At 37.6% G+C, this 23,121-nt stretch overlaps 1 protein-coding gene and 1 long non-coding RNA gene across 2 annotated transcripts; both read left to right on the top strand.

Annotated features, from left to right (window-relative positions):
- The first annotated feature begins 321 nt into the window (after window positions 1-321).
- On the top strand, window positions 322-1,733 carry LOC113317735. The gene is made up of 2 exons (XR_003343909.1): window positions 322-821; window positions 1,023-1,733. It is a non-coding gene; the product is annotated as an uncharacterized LOC113317735 (long non-coding RNA).
- Window positions 1,734-12,253: 10,520 nt separating this feature from the next.
- LOC113318018 (basic blue protein-like) lies at window positions 12,254-12,943 on the top strand. The gene is made up of 2 exons (XM_026566145.1): window positions 12,254-12,501; window positions 12,593-12,943. The coding sequence occupies exons 1-2, from the start codon at window positions 12,306-12,308 to the stop codon at window positions 12,811-12,813; spliced, it is 417 nt and encodes a 138-aa protein (XP_026421930.1). The 5' UTR covers window positions 12,254-12,305; the 3' UTR covers window positions 12,814-12,943.
- Window positions 12,944-23,121: the final 10,178 nt, after the last annotated feature.

Below are 23,121 nucleotides of genomic sequence, written 5' to 3' on the forward strand. Positions count from 1 at the left end.
ATTTAGTTAGTCATGGTTAATGAGAGGAATGATGTGGCGTGTTTCTATTGGTATGGCACATAGGGCACACCCAAGCAGTGACACAGACGATCTCGACCCTTGTGTATTGGGATTAGTCTCCTCATAACCCTATAATAATATTTGGGTATTTACATTTGGCGACTTCACTGGGGACTAATCTTCAATACCAATATCGGACCCATCCCTACCCCGGAAAAATACCAACCTCGGCTCCTACCATACGTCGGAAAATACGTCCGACACTCCTATTTCATGTCTTTTCCCTACCTAAACACCCGGGGTCAGCTAAAGTAACTCAAACTTATTTCTTACCCCCGTCTCCACTTATCCAACATTACTAATATAGAACCCTTGATCAGAAAACCCCGAAAACATGAAAACATCACAGATTCACAGAACTCTCAATCCAAATAGCACCATCATCACCATTTCTTTTTCTCCCCGATAACGTCATGTATGCTTTCCCAACTTTTTGCCAACACCATTTTCTTATCTGAAGCCTCCATCTTTCACAACTCCGACAACACGAGCTGACCACAAAAACAACCTTACCTGTTTCTCTCCCATACCCGGATCCTCAATTTAATGTCGGGGTCATCAATTAAAATGCTTAACCCTCACCCGGAGACTTCATTATTCACGGCCCTATCACTTATAACGGGAATCATCGACAATTCCCACATGTAGTGAACTCCAACAGTAACCAGCGTTGTAACGAAGAAAAGGAAAAAATTGGTGTGAGCCATTGCCAGCAAAATCTCTCTACAAATTCCTTCCACATGAAAAATCATCAAGATTAAGTTTGACTCCCTAATCTCTTAATTAAACTGTAACTATTGATTCTGCAATTATTTTTGACTGTTTCAAAATCAAACTTTGGAACAAAATATGTTAGGTTTCTTATACTATATCGTTTTTGATTCCGATTTGAAGTCATTGCTCTTGTAATCATCAAATCATTCTACTGGATTTAACCCCTTTTTTGATTCATGATTTAGCAGAAAGCCGGAACAGTAAAAAATTGTTGCTTGCACGCCAGGTGTTTGTAAAATTCTACAGAGAGGGGTTCTCAATATGCAATCACCAGAGCTACCCCGGATCACTAAGGAATGTTGACGTGAATGAAGATGCCATGATCCTGCTGCAACAAAGCATCCCCAGGTGACAAAATATCGAGAATATCATAAGACCTCTTCAACTACATAGCATCAACGTTACCCATTATGAGTTCCGCCACTCATACATCTAACAAATGATAACTACCAACACCAAAATCCTCACCCGCCATCAAAACCATCAATTTTTTGTCACCCGCAGACACCACTACCTTATACCATCAACTGTCTATACCATCAACGCTCAGCCGAAAGCACTACTACTTTCCGCTGTCAACTGTTGTAGTCAATAACATCATCATCAACATTATACCCGGAAGGCCTAAATGTCACCAGCAATGAGGAGAAGTAATGAATGCCATCCAACACCTCCACTCCGAGATGCAACATCGGGTCTCCTACCTCCCGCAATGACAGTGTTCATCCGCGTTCATCATTCATGGCATCGACTAAACCCAGAGATGCATCAAAAAATCAGCTAAGTTTATGATACTAATATATTAATTCTTCCCTGGTTGTACGTGAAACTCAACTTGCCACTTATAAAACAACAAAACTTGAATGAGTAAAGCAATGGATTCCTCGAGTTTTGTTCTACTTCAATCTCGCCGAATATCTTCCGGCCAATGTCAGCAACTCTACTGTGTATCCGTTTTTGGTTACCAAAATGATCAGAAAGATAAGTTTTTCCCCCTCCCTCATAATTCAATTCCATATTTTATGAATGACAAGTTGACTGTGGAATAAACTGCAAACCAAATGATAAAGAAATGCTTTTTTTTAACAAATTATTTTGGAATCAAAATTAGGATGTGTAATATCTGGCCACTCCTACCCCGGCTCCCATCTTCATCCCATTAATACCGGGGGGTCATCAAATGAATATCAACAATCGCCACCACCGAAAATACATTCCGTTGTCATACTATCACTCCACTGAGGGTCTACCAACCCTCAACATTCTTAACCGCATCCAACTCACCAACTCCAACTTATGCCCTCAATGCAGTTCTAATCCTGAAACATCCACTCACATTCTGCTTCAATGTCAAACAGCTATAGACTCTTGGAACCTATTGCTGACCCACCTCACAAACCACCAAAACAACAATCATGTCATACCCACTTCATTACCTCATCAAACAACTATACCCCAAATCCTTAAAATAAAAGTGCCTGCACCGTTCACCACAACCTTCTGCTTCCTTTTTTGGTCTCTATGGATAACCAGGAATAACATGATGTATCGTCAACAACAACCAAATCCTACAAGTGTAATGCTAATGGCTATCAAACTCTAGCAGGAATATTCATGGGCCCAGAGCCACCTCCCACCGGTGCTCCCTGGGATGCAGCCGTATGCAAACCCTGCCCAAAGAACAAACACAACTTCAACCATCTTTGTGGGATGGGTCAAGCCCCACTCAGATTGGATCAAAATTAACATGGACGGGGCAACAAGGGGTCACCCCGGAATAGCAGGAGCAAGTATTATATGTCGAAACGAGGAAACCAGCACAATCCTGGCAATAACACAACCACTAGGCATCACCACGGCACTTGCATCAGAAACTTGGGCCATGCACATCGCTTCTAAAACGGCGACTGAACGAGGATGGCCAAAGGTTCAATTTGAAACGGATTCGGAAATTTTAATGAGATTTATAACCTCGGATACTGACGCCCCATGGTATATATCTAATCTGGTTGCAGAGATCAAACAAAGGCTCACTCAAATCCATCAACACACCATTAGACACGTCTACAGAGAAGGAAATCAAGCAGCAGACGGTTTAGCAAATCGAGCAGCGGATGACTGTTCCATAGGGAGGCTCACAACCACCATATGGGAACACGAAATTCCGCAGTCTATAGGTTTTATTGTAATAGCAGACTCTATTGGTATTACGTACCCCGTGTAATTTAAGTCTAATCTAATAAATTTCATGCTTCAAAAATAAAATAAAAATAACCTTAAGCCTTATACTTGGCTTTTCATGCGAACGATGCTTGCATATTTTTTTTCGGGAGGAGGGATCCCTTGACAGACTATTATTTTACAAGGTTTGGCAGCTTCTTTTGATCCATTGGATAATTATATACAGACGGTGGAGATTATCCATCTGTATCTGGGTTACCCAATGCCTATTTGGTAAAATCAAACGTTTGTTTGTAAACTCTTTTTCTCTCTTTCTTCTCGCTTTGTTTTTTTCCTCTACCGAACCCTTAGTTATCCATTATCAAAAGTTCTTGAAAAATTATCAATTGATTATAGGGTATATTAATTAAATACCCTTAGTTTTGACACCCAACAAATATATCCTTATACAACAATAAATATACCCCTATCATTTAAAAACCTTATCCATTAAAAAATAGATTACCTTAATACCCTCACTTATAATATTATTTTTCATTTAAAAATCTTATCCCTTAAAAAATTTCTTTCTTTATTCCTTCACAGTCACCACCACCACCAGCACCGCCATAACCACCACTCCACCACGACCACCATTGCCACCACCATTCCACCACCACTTCCACTAATATTCCACCACCACCACCATTGTCGATGCTGTTTCCGCTGCTGCCGCCACCACTGTCGCCACCACGGCCATCAGAATTCAGAAGAAATAACTAGAAAATATTCCAGTTCAGTTGTGTCAACAATGGAAGTGAGATCAACAATAGAAGTTGACCCAAAAATTCAGAACTCAGGAACAATGTTTCCAGATTATAGTGTCAACAACCAAAGTTGATCCCTTTAAGTGGATCAACAATTGAAGTTGATCCCATTAAGTGGGATCAACAATGGAAGTTGATCCACAAAAAATGGGATCAACAGTTGGATTTGACACCATTTATATGAGCTTGTTTTCTATAAAAACTAATAAACATGGAATCTTCAAACCGACATCTTAAGAAACACAAGAATAACAATCGTAAAAAATAAATCAAAATGTATGTCATTACAAACATTACAAGTAAAAACTAAAAAGCATAAAAAAAAGAAACATCCAACTAGTGTTAAACCTAAAAAAGATGCAAAAAAAGGTGAATCAACTTCAACACATCAAGACCTTTCGTGCTAGAGCAGTGTATCAAAAATCTCTGCAACAACCATCTTTGGCCTGCAACAACCAAAGTTTGACAAAAAAAGAAGAAGACATATATGAATGAGTGAACTTGGCATGAGTCGAACACGCATCATCTGACGTGGAGTCAGTCATGCTACCATTGCACCACAAATTCGGCATTTGAAGAACTTTACAACTATAATATTCAACAGCACCACCACTACCATCAGTCGAACAACAATACACAAATACAACCCAACAAGAAATTAAGTTTTTTTTTTTTAACAAACATGATTTAAACTACAAACATGACTATACTAATCCAAGGAAATGTTGTCAACAATAAGAGTCAGTAGTTCATCCCACAGAAAATGTTGTCAACAACAGGAGTTGATCCCATAAATGGGATCAACAACAGTAATTGATCCATAAAAAATGGCGTCAACAACAATAGTTGATCCCATAAAAGCTGAAGTCCAGAGATCTTACGACCATGGAAGTTAATACCGAAGAACCATGCCTGTAAAATGGATATGGAACAATATTGGCAGCATTTTCATGTATCACAGCAACAACAACAACTTGAGATTTTTTTCTATTAGCAACAAACAAGATCAAATCAATATTAAAACATAATCAAACAACTTTCAAATACAAATTAATGAGGATGATAATCTGATTGTAGCAAAATTAGTACCAAAACCTTAACAAAGTAGAAGTTACAAGAAATCTAAACTAGTGCACCCTAATATTTGGTTTTACCTTTCACCGAATCTTTTAATTTGCTTGTTCTTGAAGATTAGAATTTTGGATCTTCAAAATCGGTTTCCAAAACCTAATTTTTCAGTTTTCTTACAGATTTTTTTTTTAATTTGTTTTGTTAAAATGATATATTTGATGCAATTGTGGAGATCGATATAAAGATGGTGATGGTGGTGGTAGTAACTAATGGTGATGGCGGCAGAAATAAAGATGGTGGTGTTAGTGTTGGTGGTTGCGATAAATATGATGGTGGTGCAGATTGATTTTTGAGATCTGAAACTAAAAGAAATTGAGTGATTTTTCTCTAAAACCTTAATAATATATCAATGATAAATTGATCACAATCATACTGAGATATACTGCTAATAGTGGAGGACTTAGTGGTGTTAGCCCCGACGACGGAGCTGGTGGTGGTAATTGCAGAGATGCCTGTAGTGAGTTGAAAGAGGAGGCGAGAAGAAAGAAATAAAATATTTGGATCTGGAATCGATCTAAAAAAGGATTAAAAGAGGAAGGACAAATATTTAAGATCAGAAATAGACAGTACTAGTTTTGGTCAATTGCTAGTTAGATAGGGTTTCATAGTAATAACGTTTTTAGAAGAATTGGTTCACAATGGGAAGTCCCATAATCATGATTAAGAATTGAACATTGAACTAGTGGATTAGAGAAAATAATATAGCAAGAAAAAATTATGCATGGTGTTATTTAATTCAGATTTTAGTTCTTCTTTGAATTACGGGACGTAATGTTGATCATTACATCCATAATTCAAAAGCTATTTGCCAGAAGAAACTGAAAGTCCAATCAAAGTGTTAGGTTTCCTAAAATATACAGAGGTTGCTACCCAAACACAGAAATCACATACATGATTTTATTGACAATTCTAGTTACAGTCGCCTCTGCAGAAATAAGTTTTTCGAAGCTAAAATTGATCAAGGCTTCCCTTCGGTCAACAATGTCACACAGAAGATTAAATGACCTAGAAATGTTATATATCGAGATCGACATGGTGAATAACATCGATTACGATAAGATAATTGATGATTTTCCATCTAGGAGGCCAGGAAGATCAATTTTTCGTTGATTAACTACTCTTGTTAGTCGTTTCCATTCGAAAAATTTATTACATACTTATGTTATTATTTATTTTCTTGAAATTGTTGATCTTCTTACTTTAAAAAATCGGGAAAAAAAGGTTTTAAGGCCTCTATTTTCGGTTTTCCCCTAGGGCCCCTAAAAAACTTGGTACAACCACAACCTATTTGGTCAGGTATTGACTCTATTGAGGTTCAGTTTTTTCCGTAGGCTTCCCCACCGTGATAGCAGTCATCTAATATTCTTAACAGTGTCACCAAAAGTGTATCTATATATATATATATGACTGCCAATATAATTATTTCGTCCCAGTGTTTGCGCGGATACATCACCATAAAAGTATCCCCTTTAAATTATATTTTTTACAACAAAATCGTACCTTTGGGGACTTGGTTTTTCGTGCCATATTTTAGCTTTAAACTATATTAGTTCTTTTTATGGACTATCTTTTATGAAATTATGGACTGTCTTTTATGAAATTTGGTAGCTCGTTTTGGCAAAGGTGTTCATCACAAACTGGTAGATACTGACCCCGATACACTAATGAAAGCACTAGATCACCAGCACTGCTTCCACCCCCGTGCCATTATGGCACGGGAAATCCACTCAACTGTATACAATTTTAAAAATTGTTTTATATCTCTTTACAAAAACATATGATATCTTTGTTTGAACATCTTTTTGTTTTACAAATTTGCAAGTCCTACTTTGTGCTATTATGTCGGAACTAAATTTTGAACCAAATTTAGTTTTGCATCAATTTTTTCGATCGGCGTCCCATCGTGGCAGCGGTCATCTAGTAACATGAAGTACTTGCTATGTAGCTTCGCATCACTTCACAAGACAATTAATCAAACGAAGCTTCGCTTCACTTCGAGAACCAATTAAAGCAATTAACTAAACAACTAAATACCGACGATCAAAAAAAGAAAAAAGAAAACGATTAAATACCGACTGATATCCCCCCTGTCCCCGGGCCACTTCACTAGTTATGTTCATTAGATTCTGAAAAGACAAGAACAAGAATTTTCAAATTCTCTGTTACCCACGACGTGCACACAGTCAAGTTTAGGTTTTGTTTAGGTTTAGAAAGACACAATAGAGTTTAGAAGAGATAGAAGAGTTAAGAGAATTATAACTTCTTATTGATTCAATAATGTTCGAGTATACAGGGAGAGAATATATATATATATACAAAAACTTTAACAACTTGTGTCTCAAGTATTACCTATCTTAGAGTTTCCTAGAATCCAAACATTCTACATATAACTCATTCTAGAACATTCAGGAAAACTGATAGTTTTCCTATCACGTCACAGATGTAGTCCTAACACCCTCCCGCAAGCGCAACGGGTCATCTTGAACCGTTAGCTTGAGTCTTAGAGATGCAAATCTATCCTCAGAAAGAGGTTTTGTAAATATATCTGCCACTTGATCCTTTGAAGAAATAAATCGAACATCCAGTTGTTTGGAAGCAACTCGATCACGAACAAAATGATAATCTATTTCAATGTGTTTTGTACGAGCATGAAATATAGGATTAACTGTAAGATATGTTTCTCCAAGATTATCACACCATAAAACAGGTGGAGACTTAGTCGATACCTGTAATTCCGAAAGAAGAGATTGAATCCACATGATTTCAGCAGTAGCAATAGCAATAGCAAAACCACGATATTCAGATTCAGTGCTGGAACGAGATACTGTTTTTTGTTTACGAGCACTCCAAGAAATAATATTTCCTCCCAAAAAAATACAATAGCCACTTGTAGAACGACGATCTTCCAAAGAACCAGCCCAATCCGAATCCGTATAAGCAGTGAAAGATAATTGCAAAGTGTTGTCCGGTTTAAGAAAAATTTCAAATGTAGAAGTATCCTTCAGATAACGTAATATACGTTTAACTAAACTCCAATGATATTCTGTTGGAGTATGCATAAATTGACAAACTTTATTAATTGCATATGCCAAATCAGGACGAGTGAAAGTTAAGTATTGCAATGCACCAACAATACTTCTATATTCCGTAGCATCAGTCATTAAAGTGCTACGATCAGATGATATATGTCCAGTTGTGCTGAGTGGAGTTTGAATTGGTTTGACACCATCCATTTTTGCTCGAATGAGAAGATCTTGAACATACCTCCTTTGTGTAAGAAATAACCCATAAGATGTACGCTTTGCTTCAATGCCAAGGAAATAAGATAAAGAACCAAGATCTTTAATCTTAAACTAAGTTTGTAAAGAAGTACGAATAGATTGCAACCCCGATGAACTTGAACTAGTAAGAATAATATCATCAACATAAACTAGAAAGAAAACAATTTCAGTATCATCACGCCGAATAAAGAGTGAAGAATCACATTTAGAAGTAACAAATCCATTATGTAACAAGAAAGTACTCAGTCGATGGTACCAGGCACGCGGAGCTTGTTTTAATCCATAAAGAGATCGATGAAGTTTACACATATGTAGGAAAATTAGGATCAACATATCCCGGTGGTTGTTTCATGTAAACTTCCTCTTCAAGATTGCCATGTATAAAGGCATTTTGAACGTCAAACTGATTAATAAACCAATTATGAGAGAGAGCTAGTGTAAGAATAATTCTTATAGTACAAGGCTTCACAACTGGACTATATGTTTCTCCATAATCAACACCTTCATGTTGGTTATATCCTTTAACCATTAAACGAGCCTTATGACGTTCAATAGTACCATCTGCTTTTCTTTTAATTTTATAAACCCATTTACAACCGATGATATTCATAGAAGGATGATAGGGTACTAGAGTCCACGTACCGTTTTGAAGTAATGCATTATATTCTGTATCAGAAGCTTCTCGCCAGTCTGGAATTGCCTAAGCTTGTGAATAACAGGTTGGTTCAAGTTGAGAATCAGCAATAAGCGCATACTTGGAAGTATTAGGTTTGAAAATCCCATCTTTACCTCGAGTAACCATCGGATGACCAGTAGTAACAGAACCAGTGGACGTAGTCTGTGTAGAGGTCCCTTGAACAGAATTGCTAGCATCAGATGAAGGAGGTAATACGGTCTCCAAAGATTGTGTAGTTTCCAACGAGGACTGTGTAGTAATTGGTTGTACAGAACTTGAGTCTAATGTTGCAGATGAAGACGGTAGACTGTCAGCTGATGGAGTAATGAGCGATGGCTCTGCTGGAGATAAAACGTCAACTGATGGTGACGTAAGTGCCGCACCATCATTAGAAGATGGGAGTTGCTGCAGGATATTATGTGATGAACTGTCGAAGACCGGTAAATCATGCATAGGGACATAGATTACCTGATCGGTGGTTGGGGAAGATGTCGACTGCGCAATAAAGGGAAAAGTAGTCTCATTGAACACAACATGACGACTGATATAAATTCGACCAGTAGGAATATGAAGATACTTGTAACCTTTATGCATGGGACTTTACCCTATGAAAACACAAGGAGAGGATAATGGTTCCATCTTATGAGATCTGTATGGGCGAAGATGAGGGTAACATAGAAAACCAAAAACTCGTAAAGAAGTGTAGTCAGGTAACACACCAAAAAGAGTCTCATAAGGATATGTTTGTGCAAGTGCTGAAGATGGCACACGGTTCATTAGGTAGCATGTCGTAAAGAAAGCATCATACCAGTAAGATGAGGGGATAGAAGCCATAGATAGTAAAGTAAGACCAGTTTCACGTATATGACGATGTCTACGCTCAACTAAACCATTCTGTTCAGAGGTATGTGGACAAGAAAACCTATGAAAAATACCATTTTGTTGAAGATAAGGGGTGAGTTTACGATGTTCAGCAGCATTGTCAGACTGAAAACTTTTAATTTTCCGATTAAAGAGATTTTCAACATGTTTCTGAAACACAAGAAAGATGGAATAGACATCGGATTTGTGAGATAAAGGAAACATCCAAGTGAAACGACTGTGGGAATCAATAAAAATAATATAGTAACGATAACCTTCATTAGACAAAATATGATAAGGACCCCAGACATCTGAAACAATTAAGTCTAAGAAATGCAAATATTTAGTCATACTAGAAGAAAAGGGTAACTTATGACTTCTATGCTCATGACAAGAGGAGAAAAAAGTTATAGTTTTACTAGAAACTGGAAGAGAAAACTTTGAAATAATATGACGCACAGTTCGCATCATAGGATGTCCTAGTCTAGAGTGCCAATTATGTAAACCAGCTCTTTCACCGACACAAGCTTTTGGAAAAACTGACGAAGCATCTAGTTCATAGAAACCACCCACCCTACGGCAGCGTAGAAGAACCTTCCCTGTACACCGATCCTTTACAAGACAATAGTCATGGTGAAATTCAAACAACATATTATTATCACTTGTAAGTCGAGAAACAGACAACAAGTTATGAGAAATATGGGGAGTATACAATGTGTTGGAGAGGTATAACTTACGATCAGGCGTGCCTAAAATTGATGAACCAACATGAGAGATTGGAATAGAATCACCATTACCCAACTTGATCTGATAAGGGCCGCTATATTCTGAATGAATATCTAGTCTCGAAAGGTCATTAGTTATATGGTCGGTAGATCCACTATCTGGTACCCACGGAGCACTGGAAGGATAATTTGACGCTTGAGCAGCATAAGCACGAGGAGCCGTAGAAGATTTTCCAGTAGATGATGGTGGATGACGAGGTGGTTGAGGTCGAAATGTACGATCAAACCGCTTCCAACATAGAGGTGCAAGATGTCCATGCTTATCACAGAGATAACAAACTATTCCCCGACGAGAACCGACATTCTGTGTCTGTCCAGTATTACTGCGTTGAGAAGAATTAGGGTTTGATGCAGGGTACCTTGTAGAAGAAGCGACATTGGCAACGGGTTGAGAGATTAAAGGCTTGTGCTGTTGTTCCATCTGTAACTCAAAGGTAAGAAGGTAAGTTATAAAATCTTCAATGGTCATAGCTGCCATGGATGTGGTCAGGAAGGTAACAATTGGATCGTATGATGAATCCAAGCCTGCAAGGATACAATGGCGCAGTTCTATAGTGGTGACAGTAGTATCAACAGCAGCGAGACTATCAACTATGTCTCGAGCACGATCAATATATGATCTCATGGAGAGTGATCCTTTCTTCAAAGCACGGAGTTCACATTGGAGATGGTGAATATGAGCAGCAGATTTATAGGCAAACAAGGACTCAAGAGAAGTCCAAACTTCACGAGAAGTTGTAAGGCGGTGAACATGCCTCAATACAGCAGGGGTTAAAGAGGAAAAAATCCAGCCAAGTAAAAAATACGATCTTGTTTCTTCCATGCAGCAAAATCAGGATTAGGGTTGGGAAGAGTTGCAGCAGGACAAGGCTTTTCACCATTAACGAAACCGTCAAGTTCGTACCCTTGAAGATATGGTAAGAACTTAGCACGCCATAGAGAGTAATTTGTGTCATCGAGTTTGACAGTGATGATATGATGAGGTTGAGAAAATATAGATGAGGCCATTAGTGATTGAGATGAATTGAGAACGGTAGAGATAGTAGAATCGGTAGAAGCTGCGGAAGACATGGAGGATCGACAAGGATGATACCAAGTCAAATTTAGGTTTTGTTTAGGTTTAGAAAGACACGGTAGAGTTTAGAAGAGATAGAAGAGTTAAGAGAATTATAATTTCTTATTGATTCAATAATATTCGAGTATACAGGGAGAGCATATATATACAAACTTTAACAACTTGTATCTCAAATATTACCTATCTGAGAGTTTTCTAGAATACAAACATTCTACATGTAACTCATTCTAAAACATCAGTTTTCCTATCATGTCGTAGATGTAGTCCTAACACACACTACAGAAGTTCTATTGGTCAAGTAAACCGACCTCTTTATGTGCTCAGAATTCAGACTAGCCGACAACTATTTGTTGTTTGATTATTTAATGGAAGGAAACAACTTCCATAGAAGGTTTTTTTTCTTTTTTTTTTAAAGCATTCCATAGAAGTTATTAAACTCGGTAACAATAAATTAACAATGGAGAAAACAATTTTAAGTCAACCCTACCCCACATGCATGCACCATTGGAACTTTCCTGCCGGGGTATACAAGATCTTAATTAGCTATTCCCAGTCGTATTAGTACTTCTGTACATATATATATATACTATCTGTAGCCGGGGATTCTAGAGATGGAAGCCAATCATTCAGCTGATTGTAGATACGAATAGTTGATTTCGACGATCAATAGGTGCCATGAAAGCATCAGTAGCAAGCAATCTTGCAGTGATCAGTTTCTACTTGCTAATTATCGGGTTTTCATCAATCTCTGTTTACGTTAACGCCTCAAGGAATCATATTGTCGGTGGGGATCGAGGATGGCGTTTCCCTTCAAAATCATCGTATAATATATGGGCTCTTCACAGATCCTTTGCTGCAGGAGATACTCTTCGTAAGTAATTCTAATCTATCAAGACATTAACGCTATAACTTAATGGAGCTCTTTTTAATTCGGGAATGAATTTACCTTGATGATAATACAGATTTTAAGTACTCTCGTGGAGCACACAACATTGTTCGAGTTGATGCTGCTGGATACAGAAAATGCAAGGTCTCTGCAACGGAATCAGCCAAAGCAGTGTCGTCAGGAAGTGACAAGATACTGCTTAAAAAAGGAATTAATTACTTTATTTGTAGCTTACCAGGCCATTGCGCTGCAGGAATGAAGATGAAAGTACATGTTAAAAAAAAGAAGGCGCATTAACATTACTGCATTTAGTCTCAGACGGCGCTTAAGTATTCCTTAATATAACATACGGGGATCCATTTGTGAGAATCCTTTATCTTGGCTCCGCATGGATGGTACTGTATATAGAAAACTATTTCTTGGGTTTTCCGCACTCTTTTTTTTTTTTTCCTTTATGATCGAACTAGGATATGACTTGGGGTTGTTTTACCGCTTAGGGAAACCTCATGGAGTATATCTTAGCGATTTGGTGCCCAAAATATGCTTTCATGGCGTTTTCTTCTTTCCTGTCAATCCACCATTAACACGTTTTAAGCAGAGACAATCCAATTATGCGCAGTACTCTTAGTTAGGGAGGTGCAAACAAAATGAATTGGTATCTCGTTGTCCGAAAACATATCCTAGAAGTTTCTATATTGGAAATTAAAAGTATATATATCAACAATCTAAATGACAGGTTAGTTCTGTTTGGTAGTTATAGTGGTCTCCAAATGTAATATGTGAGGCCTGGAGATGGTAACGAAAATGTAATATGTGAGGCCTGGAGATGGTAACGAGCATTACCATGTCACCGTTTTAGTGACTACTCGTTCATTGTGTGCCATGTATATGTTCAGAGTGATGTGCAATGTGTGGTCATTTCATTTCACATTACATAGGTTTGAGCAAGCGGACTCCCCCCGCCACCCCCACCCCACCCACATACCACCCACATGCACTATCCTTAGTTATGTTTAATTCTTAGTTATTGAATGAACTCATCTAATATTACAAAGGAGCAACCATGCATGACCAGTTATGTTGCCCCGTAAAAGAGATGGAATAAAGTTTCTTTGTGTGAATTACAACTCAATGACCCGATGATATACTGAAAGGAATGTGCGCAGTTGACTGCACGGATTTGTTTTAACGTAACAATTATTATTTTCGATATTAGAACTCACCATTGACTAAATCTTTTTTTAATGTAACACATCAGCTCTCTTTATTATATTTTTAAATAATTCTGATGCATATGAACTTCCACGTATATTCATGTCAAGTGACATAAAAAAAAGATACCTATAATGGCAACTGCAAGATGAAACTTAGCTTATATAAAGACAACTCTCTTTGTTGATGTTTAGAAAATCTCTCAAAACTAAACACAAGCTCTAATCTTGCTCATATGATCAACCAGAACTTTGGTGATCATATATATACAGAACTATGAATTCCTTTTCCTAGTCCTATTACCTTATTACATGTCTTTCCTTTTCTTAGAACTCAGCTAGCTCCTAATTCTTAGAACTTCATGTATTTCCTATTCTTATCCTAACCAACTTGTTAGTGATTTCTATATTGAAGATTAACTAACATTCTCCCCGTTAAGCTTCAACCTTACCCGTGACATATCTTGTACTCCAATCAGTTGTCTCATTTCTTCAAACTTGATCCGAGCTAATGCCTTTGTCAATATATCTGCCTTCTGCTCAGTTCCAGGTATGTGTTCTACGTTAATGACCTCCTTCTCGATGCATTCTCGTATGAAATGATACCTTTTGTGAATGTGTTTCGTCTTCCCATGAAACAGTGGATTTTTAGTGAGTGCAATTGCAGACTTATTATCAATCTTGATGAGAACTTTTTCAGGTTCTCTTCCTTTGATTTCACCCAACAGTTCTTGAAGCCATATTGATTATTTAGCTGCTTCTGTTGCGGCCATAAACTCATCTTCACAGGATGAGAGGGCTACATTGTCTTGCTTCTGTGAACACCATGTAATAAGTGCTTCACCTAGATAAAATATATGACCAGTTGTACTTTTTCCGTCATCTTGGTCAATATTATGACTGATGTCACTATACCCAACAATTTCTTTTGATCCTCCTCGACCATACTTCAATCCTTAGATGATTGTTCCTCTTAGATATCTGAATATCTGCTTTATTACATCACCATGAGACTTGCGTGGACTCCGCATATAACGGCTTGCTACTCCCACAGAGAAAGCCAAGTCTGGTCTTGTGTGTAACAAGTATCTAAGGCATCCAACATTTCTTCTATAACTCGTTGGATCAATCTCAGCTTCTTCTTGTGCCTTTGAAACTTTAAGTCCAAACTCCATTGGTATCTTAGTTGGATTACAAGTTTCAAGTGCTGCTTCTTTCAGTATTCTCCTTGCATAAGCTTCTTGTTTAATCTGAATCCCATATACTCCTTGATGGACTTGTATGCCAAGGTAATAAGTGAGTTTTCCGAGGTCTGACATCTCAAACTTTGATGACATTTCTCTCTTGAACTCATTGATCACCTTAAGGGAGTTGCCAGTCAAAAATAGATCATCTACATAGACTGCAATCACAAGAAGCGTTCCCTTTTCTTCTCCTATGTGTGCTGATGTTTCTTTAGAGCACTTAACAAATCTGATTTCTCTTAAGATTTGATCTAACTTTGTATTCCAGGCTCGAGGAGCTTGTCTTAGACCATATAGAGTTTTTGATAACTTATAAACCTTATGCTCTTGTCCTTTTACTTCAAAACCTTCTGGTTGTTCAACATACACATCTTCTCGCAATTCACCATGTAAGAATGCTGTCTTAACGTCTAAATGGTGAATTTCCCATGAGTTTGATGCTGCTTCTGCTATTAAGAGACGAATTGTCTCTAGTCTAGCAACTGGTGCAAAAACTTCATCAGAATCTATGCCTGATTCTTGTACATATCCTTTAGCTACAAGCCTTGTTTTGTATTTATTGACAGTACCATCAGCATTCTGTTTTATTTTGAAGATCCACTTAAGACCAATCACTTTTACCCCACCTGGCTTATCAACTAGAAACCAAGTCTTGTTTCTGTTGATTGAAATAATTTCTTCTCTACATGCTTGTGTCCATTTAGTCGAGACCTTTGCTTCCTGAAAATTCCTTGGTTCATCATTAACAGAAAGTAGCATAATCTCACATTCTTCTGCAGCTTGAAGATCATAATCCTCCAGATACTGTGGCTTTTGTATCTGTCTTGTTGATTTTCGCAGTGGAATGGGTTGAGTTATTTCATCGATCTCTTCTTCTTCTTCTTCTTCTTCTACTTCTTCGTTATTCTCAATTAGAGTCCTGTTTCTCCTCTCCACCACTCCGTTTTGTTGTGGTGTATATGGTGTAATAGGATCACATAAATCAGCATGAAGAAGATCTAATGGCTTGGAGGCTCTGAGTGTTGTTGCTTTTGGAAAACCTTGACGCGTTTGTATCCCAACTAAACATGATTCACAGATCCTTGATTCATCGTTTATCTGTGGTAGCCCTCGAACCATCTTGTTCTGAGACATTGCCTTTAAAGTTCTAAAACTTATGTGTCCTAACCTTGCGTGCCACTTCCATGTCTGATCTTCCAGTCTCATATTCAGACACAATGGCCTTCCAATCATGAGACTTATCTTGTAGAGTCTATTCTGTGAGCGTGAGACTCTAACTAAAAGTCTTCCACTTGGGTCATGAACTGTTAGATAATCTTGTCGCATTCTAACATCACATCCAACATCTGTAGCTTGTCCTAAACTTAGAATGTTGCTTTGTAAGTTTGGGATGAAGTAGATGTTTGTGACAAGCTTCTGTTCTCCGGTCTTGCTCTGAAATATAATTGATCCTTTCCCTTCAATTTCTACAGAAGATCCATCCCAAAACTTCAATTGTCCTTTGATTTTCTCATTGAGTTCAGAAAAGTAGTGTCTCTTACCAGTCATGTGATTGCTGGCTCCATTATCTAAATACCAGATTCCTTCTTCACCATCCTTTGATTCATAATTCTTTGGTATTAGTTTCCCTTCGTTTAAGAATACAACTTCGTGCATGAAAAAAGCTGTATATGCTTCCCTTGTTTCATTCTTGTTTGTTTCTTCTATCTTTTTTATTCTTTCAGGGCATACAGAGGAGAAGTGTCCTGGTTTATCACATCTGTAACAAATAATGTTTGATCTATCCTTCTTTTCTTTCCCTTGGTTTTGATCATTCTGACTTGTTGTTCTATCTTGTGAGTTAAACCTTCCTCCCCTTCCTCGGCCTATGTTTCCTCTACCACCTCTTCCACGACCTCTTCCTCTTGTCGCAGAGTTTTGTTGGTAAGAGTTTGTGTACAAGAGTTTTCATTGATTTTCTCCATTGTTTTCTTTATCAAGGATTCTTTCTTCATATGCTTTTAATCTTCCAATTATATCTTCATAGCTAGTCTTCTTTAAATCTAAGACTTGTTCGAGAGAAGCTATGATATGAATATACTTGGATCTTGGTAAACTATTGAGAAACTTCTTTACCAGTTTATCTTCATCAATGGATTGTCCAAGTGACGCAGCTTTTGAGGTTATCTCTGATAGCTTTCGTGCAAAGCTATCAATAGTATCAGTATCTTTCATCTTCATTCTTTCAAATTCAGACATTAAGGTTTGCAGACGGGCTTCTTTAACTCGATCAGCTCCGAGATTACGTGCCTTTATTGCATCCCAAATTTTCTTTGAAGTTTCCTGTTCACCAACTTGTAGAACAAGACATTCCGGTATTGCTTGAAAGAGTAATCCAATGGCAACATTGTTTTTGTCTGGGTCCAATGTACCAGGATCAATTGTTTCCCAAACTTTGTAGATTTTCATCAGTACCTTAATTCTCATGGCCCATACTGTGTAGTTTGTGGCGTTGAGGATTGGAACTTGTATTGATGGTGGCGTGAACTGTTTTGCACCCACAATGGTGGTTTCGTTTGCCATGGCTCAGAAACAAGCTCTGATACCAATTAATGGAAACTGCAAGATGAAACTTAGCTTATATAAAGACAACTCTCTTTATTGATGTTTAGAAAATCTCTCAAAACTAAACACAAGCTCTAATCTTTCTCATATGATCAACCACAACTTTGGTGATTTCTATATTGAAGATTAACCAACAACCTATACGATGCATATGAACTTCCACATATACTCGTGTCAAATACATGAAAAGATAACTAAGAGCAACTGCAATGGTGCGATCAAAACCAAAGACCAAAGACCATAAAAAACGATAAAATTTGAGTTTAGTCCGTGGTGTTACACTAGGGTGGAAGAGTAAATTTGGTTGAGCACATATATAATGTTCGCTTGGGAAAATAGTATACATCAGGATCACTTTATACATCCGCCCCATCACAGGATCACTTTATACATCCGCCTCATCAACCAGGATCACTTTATACATCCGCCCCATCACAGGATCACTTTATACATCCTCCCCATCAACCAGGATCACTTTATACATCCGCCACATCACATGATCACTTTATACATCCTCCCTATCATCTGATCACTTTATACGTTCGCTCGAATATATTTGGTTTTGTTCTTGGTCCCAGACCAAATATAGTCTGGGATTTGGTTTTGGTCCAGCTTTTACTCTTTAGTCCGTCCCACTGTGTCTCGTTTCTGGACCATATTTATGGGTTTGATCGTCCACTGTGGTTTTTCTAAATGAGCATTTCGATTCAGTTATTAACTGAACAGACCAACCAAAATGAAGTTTTCTCTTTTGGTTGAGTGACCAGCAAAAAAAATGTTCCCAACCCATATTTGGGGTCTGAAATATTCGAAAGATGCTTATTATAGGGGCGGCATGGTTTATTAGAGGGGCAACATTCTAATAGGACAAAAAAGGTCATTACATGATCATTCAAGGTGTCCCATATCAAAAAAAATTTGGAAATGACAAATTAACCCTCATAATTGATAACCTATTTTAGTGATGATAATCAAGTTTAGTGTTAATGATTAATTTCACTTATATTAACTCAAAATCAAAACCAAAATCAGATTTTTAGAGTTAGAAAACAAAAAAAAGTTTAGAGGAGAAGAAAAAGAAAAACTTATATGATATTTGTGAAACCCTAGATTTTGATTCACTCAACCAAAATGAGTGATTCCAGTTGCAAATTTGAGGTGGGTGAATCTCTATATGATAGAGAAAACAAGTACTACATACCTCTTGATGGAGATCCTGATATGGAGTATTTGTTAGATGGTGTAGATGTTTTAACCCAAATTGAAGGTTAATCCCAACCAATTGAAGAAATTAACCAACAAAGTGAAGAACCCAGCACTGAAAATGACCACATATACTTCTAAACTAGTTCCCATTAGATTTTTGTTGCTCAAAATTCTCTAAAGTACGTAAAAAAATCAAATTTTATAAAATTTCAGAAGAACATACAGTTGTAGTTGAGCTTGTGACCAACCTTAAGTATATGTTACGGTACGTAAAGTTTCGAATACCAACCGTAACTGGTTGAATTTTGGGGAAAACCCAGAAATAATACCAGTTACGGTTAGCATAATTTGTTTCATTACGAACCGTAGGATACTTATGTTTGCTAATGTCCTGCAATAGTTACCAACCGTAACTCATCATGTGCATGGGAGTATTTACTGCACTATTTACGGTTAATAAGATATAAATCGAGACCAACCGTAATTCGGCTACGGTGTTTTATTGACTTTTCATGTCCAACCGTAAGTTACACTGTGTGTTTTAGTTTTCTTTTGATGAACTTACGGTTTGTTAGAATATGACAATTACCAACCGTAGGTTTTCTACGATTTGTATAGGATTAAAGTTACAAACTGTAACACTCTTCCGGTTTGTTTATACTTCTTCGCTACCAACCATACCTTTGTATACGTTTTCGTTTGTTGCCTCGTTTAGACGAATGTTGGTATATTTTTGTCCAGGTCGTGGATGTACCTCCCCTAATGGATGAACAACCTTTAGCAAATGAAATTCTCACCGAAGATTCTAACTTTCACTATTTAACCGAGGAGACATGGGATGAGAAAGAAGATGCAAAGAAGTGGGCTAGAGAACGAGGCAAGTTGATTAAGTGGATCATAGTTTGTAACGGTACCACTAGTGATATTGCCTTTCAAATGGTTTGCGAGTGTAGTGGAAAACATAGAAGTCACGCAAAAAAAAGGTACCGTGCACGAAGCAAAGACAAAGAGGAAGATGACTACTTTCTCTAAGAAGACCCGATGCCCCTTCAAGCTTCAATTTAAAAGGAACGCGGCAAAAAAGTGGTTTTTGGAGAAAGTTGTATGCGGTTGTCATAACCACCCTATACCAGATAGTTTGCTAACACACTCTTATGTTGGACGCCTTATTGAAGAATAAGAGAAGATCGTAGAGTCATTGACATAAATTCGTATGGAGTCCATTGATATCCTCGCTCACTTAAAGGAAAGAAACCCACAAAATGCTTCTACTTTTCCTAACATCTACAACGCAAGAACAAAATTGAAGAATAATAAATGGGAACAAAGGAACGAAATGCAACAATTAAGGCATTTGGGGGAGGCGCACAATTACTCGGTTTTCCACGATGAAGATGAGAAAGGACGAATAAAACATCTTTTATTCGCTCATCCCGAGTTTGTAAAGTTGGCACGGTGCTCTCATCAAGTGCTTCTAATGGATTGCACATACAAAACCAACAAGTCTGAGATGTCGTTGTTTAACATTGTTGGGCAAACTTCTACAAATGCTCCTTTTAGTGATGGTTTTTGCTTCTTGAAGAATGAGCTTGAAGAGAGCTATATGTGGGCATTAAACCAAGTGAAGCTATTATACGTAGAGGGATACACTCCAAATGTGATCATTACCGACAAGGAACAAGCTTTGTTGAATGTAATAAAGATGGTTTTCCCGGAATCTCATAACCTTCTTTCCACGTTCCACTTGTGGAATAGTATTGAAACTAAGTGCATGTGCATTGTCCATCCAACCAACAAAAGCGAAATGGATAGAATAAAGAAACTACTGTTACATCAACAAGACGAAGCCAAGGAGAAATATACGAAGGATGACAAGTTGGTGGAACTAAAATGGGATAGTTTCAAAATGGAGTGGAGAGGCTTGATACATTCTATCACCGTGGATGAATATGAGGATAGAGCTCGTATGTTAGTGGCCATTCGAAAATAAGTTATCCAAGTGTCGTGAAGTATTTGTTGGATAATTGGTTGGATCCGCACAAAGAGAAGTTTGTAGCAGCGTTCACTAACCAATATAGGCACTTTAACAACCAAGCTACAAGCACGGCGGAGTCATCTCACAACCGGTTGAAGAAAAAAAATTCATAGTTGTAATGGTGGGTTAGTTACGTTATTAGAAGCCATGAATGCTTATTTTCTCCGTGATCATGATAGAGTTACGTAGTGTTTTGAAAAAAGAAAAAGTAAACTACACACCAAATGGTTAGACAATTCGTGGCTAAGGGGAATTACATTTAGTTTCGCACCGCACAATTGATAAGATAATGTATGAAGTACAACATTTTGAATTGGGGGATTATGAAGAAGAGTGTGTTTGTCCAAACATGACAAGTCAAAGTGATCCCGATTCAAGATGTTGACCCCTTTTGGCAACAATTATCATTCCGTGAAACAATAATTGATCGAGATTTTGGAGGAACGTTTGGCGATACCGAGATTGGAAGAGCTCTAGCCGAGAAATATGCTACACTAAGCCGGGGTCAAGGAACCACCAAAAGGGAAGAGTAAGGGGAGGCCTCCTACCAAAAAAAAGAGTTACGTCCGAAATAAAACCGCAAGGGAATTGGCGGAAGAATCAAAGAAAAGAGATCCTTCGGGTTATGAATGGTTGAGAAAGGAATATGAAGCGGAGGATGAGATGGATGGAAGAGGATGATATTCAAGGTAGAAACAAACGGAAAAGAGGTCAAGCGGAACCAAGCCGTCGAAATGTACAAGAAAAATGTATCGAGCTTCCTACCCAAGAAAGTTCAACAAGCAAAATTGATGTTAAAGGAAAAGGTTTGGTATTTCGCTCCAAACAACTTCAAAGAAGCAAAGTTGCTGTTAAAAGAAATGGTTGCAAAGAAAGTGCAAAAAACGATGATGGAGTTAAAGGTAAAGGTTCTTTTGTCGGTTCCGAGGTTTCCTCCCAAGTTAGTTCAATAAAAAAACTTGTTGGTAAAGTTGGTCTTAAATAATTAGCAAGGAACAATGGAAATAGTCCGATGGTTGAAAACATTCCATCAAGTGGTGAGAAGGAGAAGGAGACGCTTCTTATAAAAGGAGTGCCTAAACCACCACCTAGAGATGAGAATGGTCGATATATCCGGAACTATTACATTCTCTATGAAATTTACCTTCTTTTTTTCCCCGACTATATTCGTGATTATATCAAGGCCACAAATAATGTTCATGGTGATGGAAATTGTGGTTACCACGTCTTCATGGATCAACTTGGACCCTTTGAAGATGCGAAAGAGTGGGGTTGTGACCAAGTTACTTACGTAAGGAAAAAATGCTTAATGGGACTACGTGGTCACCGCAACTTCTATAAGCCAATGATGAGAGTTGAAAGAGATGAAACTGATGAGGTGTTAAATGAGACCTTCGCGGAATGGGAAAGGCGGTTAATCGGCAATGTATGTTTGACAGGCGAATATTGGATGCGCATGCCTATATGTGGCCAACTCCTCGCCAACTCATTCAATTGCGTCATTCATTTAATCTCCAGAGACATGAGTTATACATTTGCACCAACAAGAATACCGTTTGATGAAGATTTGTCAACAACAAAAACAATTGTCATGGGGCACGTGCATGGAAATCATTATATGGGCCTCCAATTGCAAGAAGGAATCCCATTACCTCCTTTGAGGATGGAATTTGATTGTGACGGTGAACTCCCCAAGTCTTGGTGCAATCGATTTGAGGCTAGGATTGAATTATGGAAGGCCATTATACATTCCTTTCCATCCCAATTCATAGTTATGACCGATGATGAAGATGCGTAAATGTTGTGAAGGGTGTTGAAAAACATTTTATATTTTGTGTATTGGTATTTTGACTAAATTTGATGTGATTAAAAGTGGCAATATCATATTTATTTGATTCCCGTTATGAATGAAGTATTTTGTTAAATTAAATTTGGGTAGAATTCAAGTTTCAGGGTTATTTACGGTTTGTAAAAGAGTTCAATTACGAACCGTAGTTACGTACGATTGGTAACGATAATGCAGTTATCAACCATAACTACCTTCACAAACCAATTATAACTGTCGTTGTCATTTACGGTTGGTCACGATAATGAAGCTACAAACCGTAAAAACATACACAAACACACTATAACTACCATTGTAATGTACTGTTGGTTCCTATAATGTTGTTATCAACCGTAACTAACACTTACAACTAAGGCCAACCAGATGTAAGTCATTTAAAACCATTAGACCATCTTCATTACTAAATCAACATTACAACCATTAATCTATTACAAATATAAATGACATTACAACTCATTC

This window comes from Papaver somniferum, chromosome 10, assembly GCF_003573695.1.
Source record: "Papaver somniferum cultivar HN1 chromosome 10, ASM357369v1, whole genome shotgun sequence".
NCBI lineage: Eukaryota > Viridiplantae > Streptophyta > Magnoliopsida > Ranunculales > Papaveraceae > Papaver > Papaver somniferum.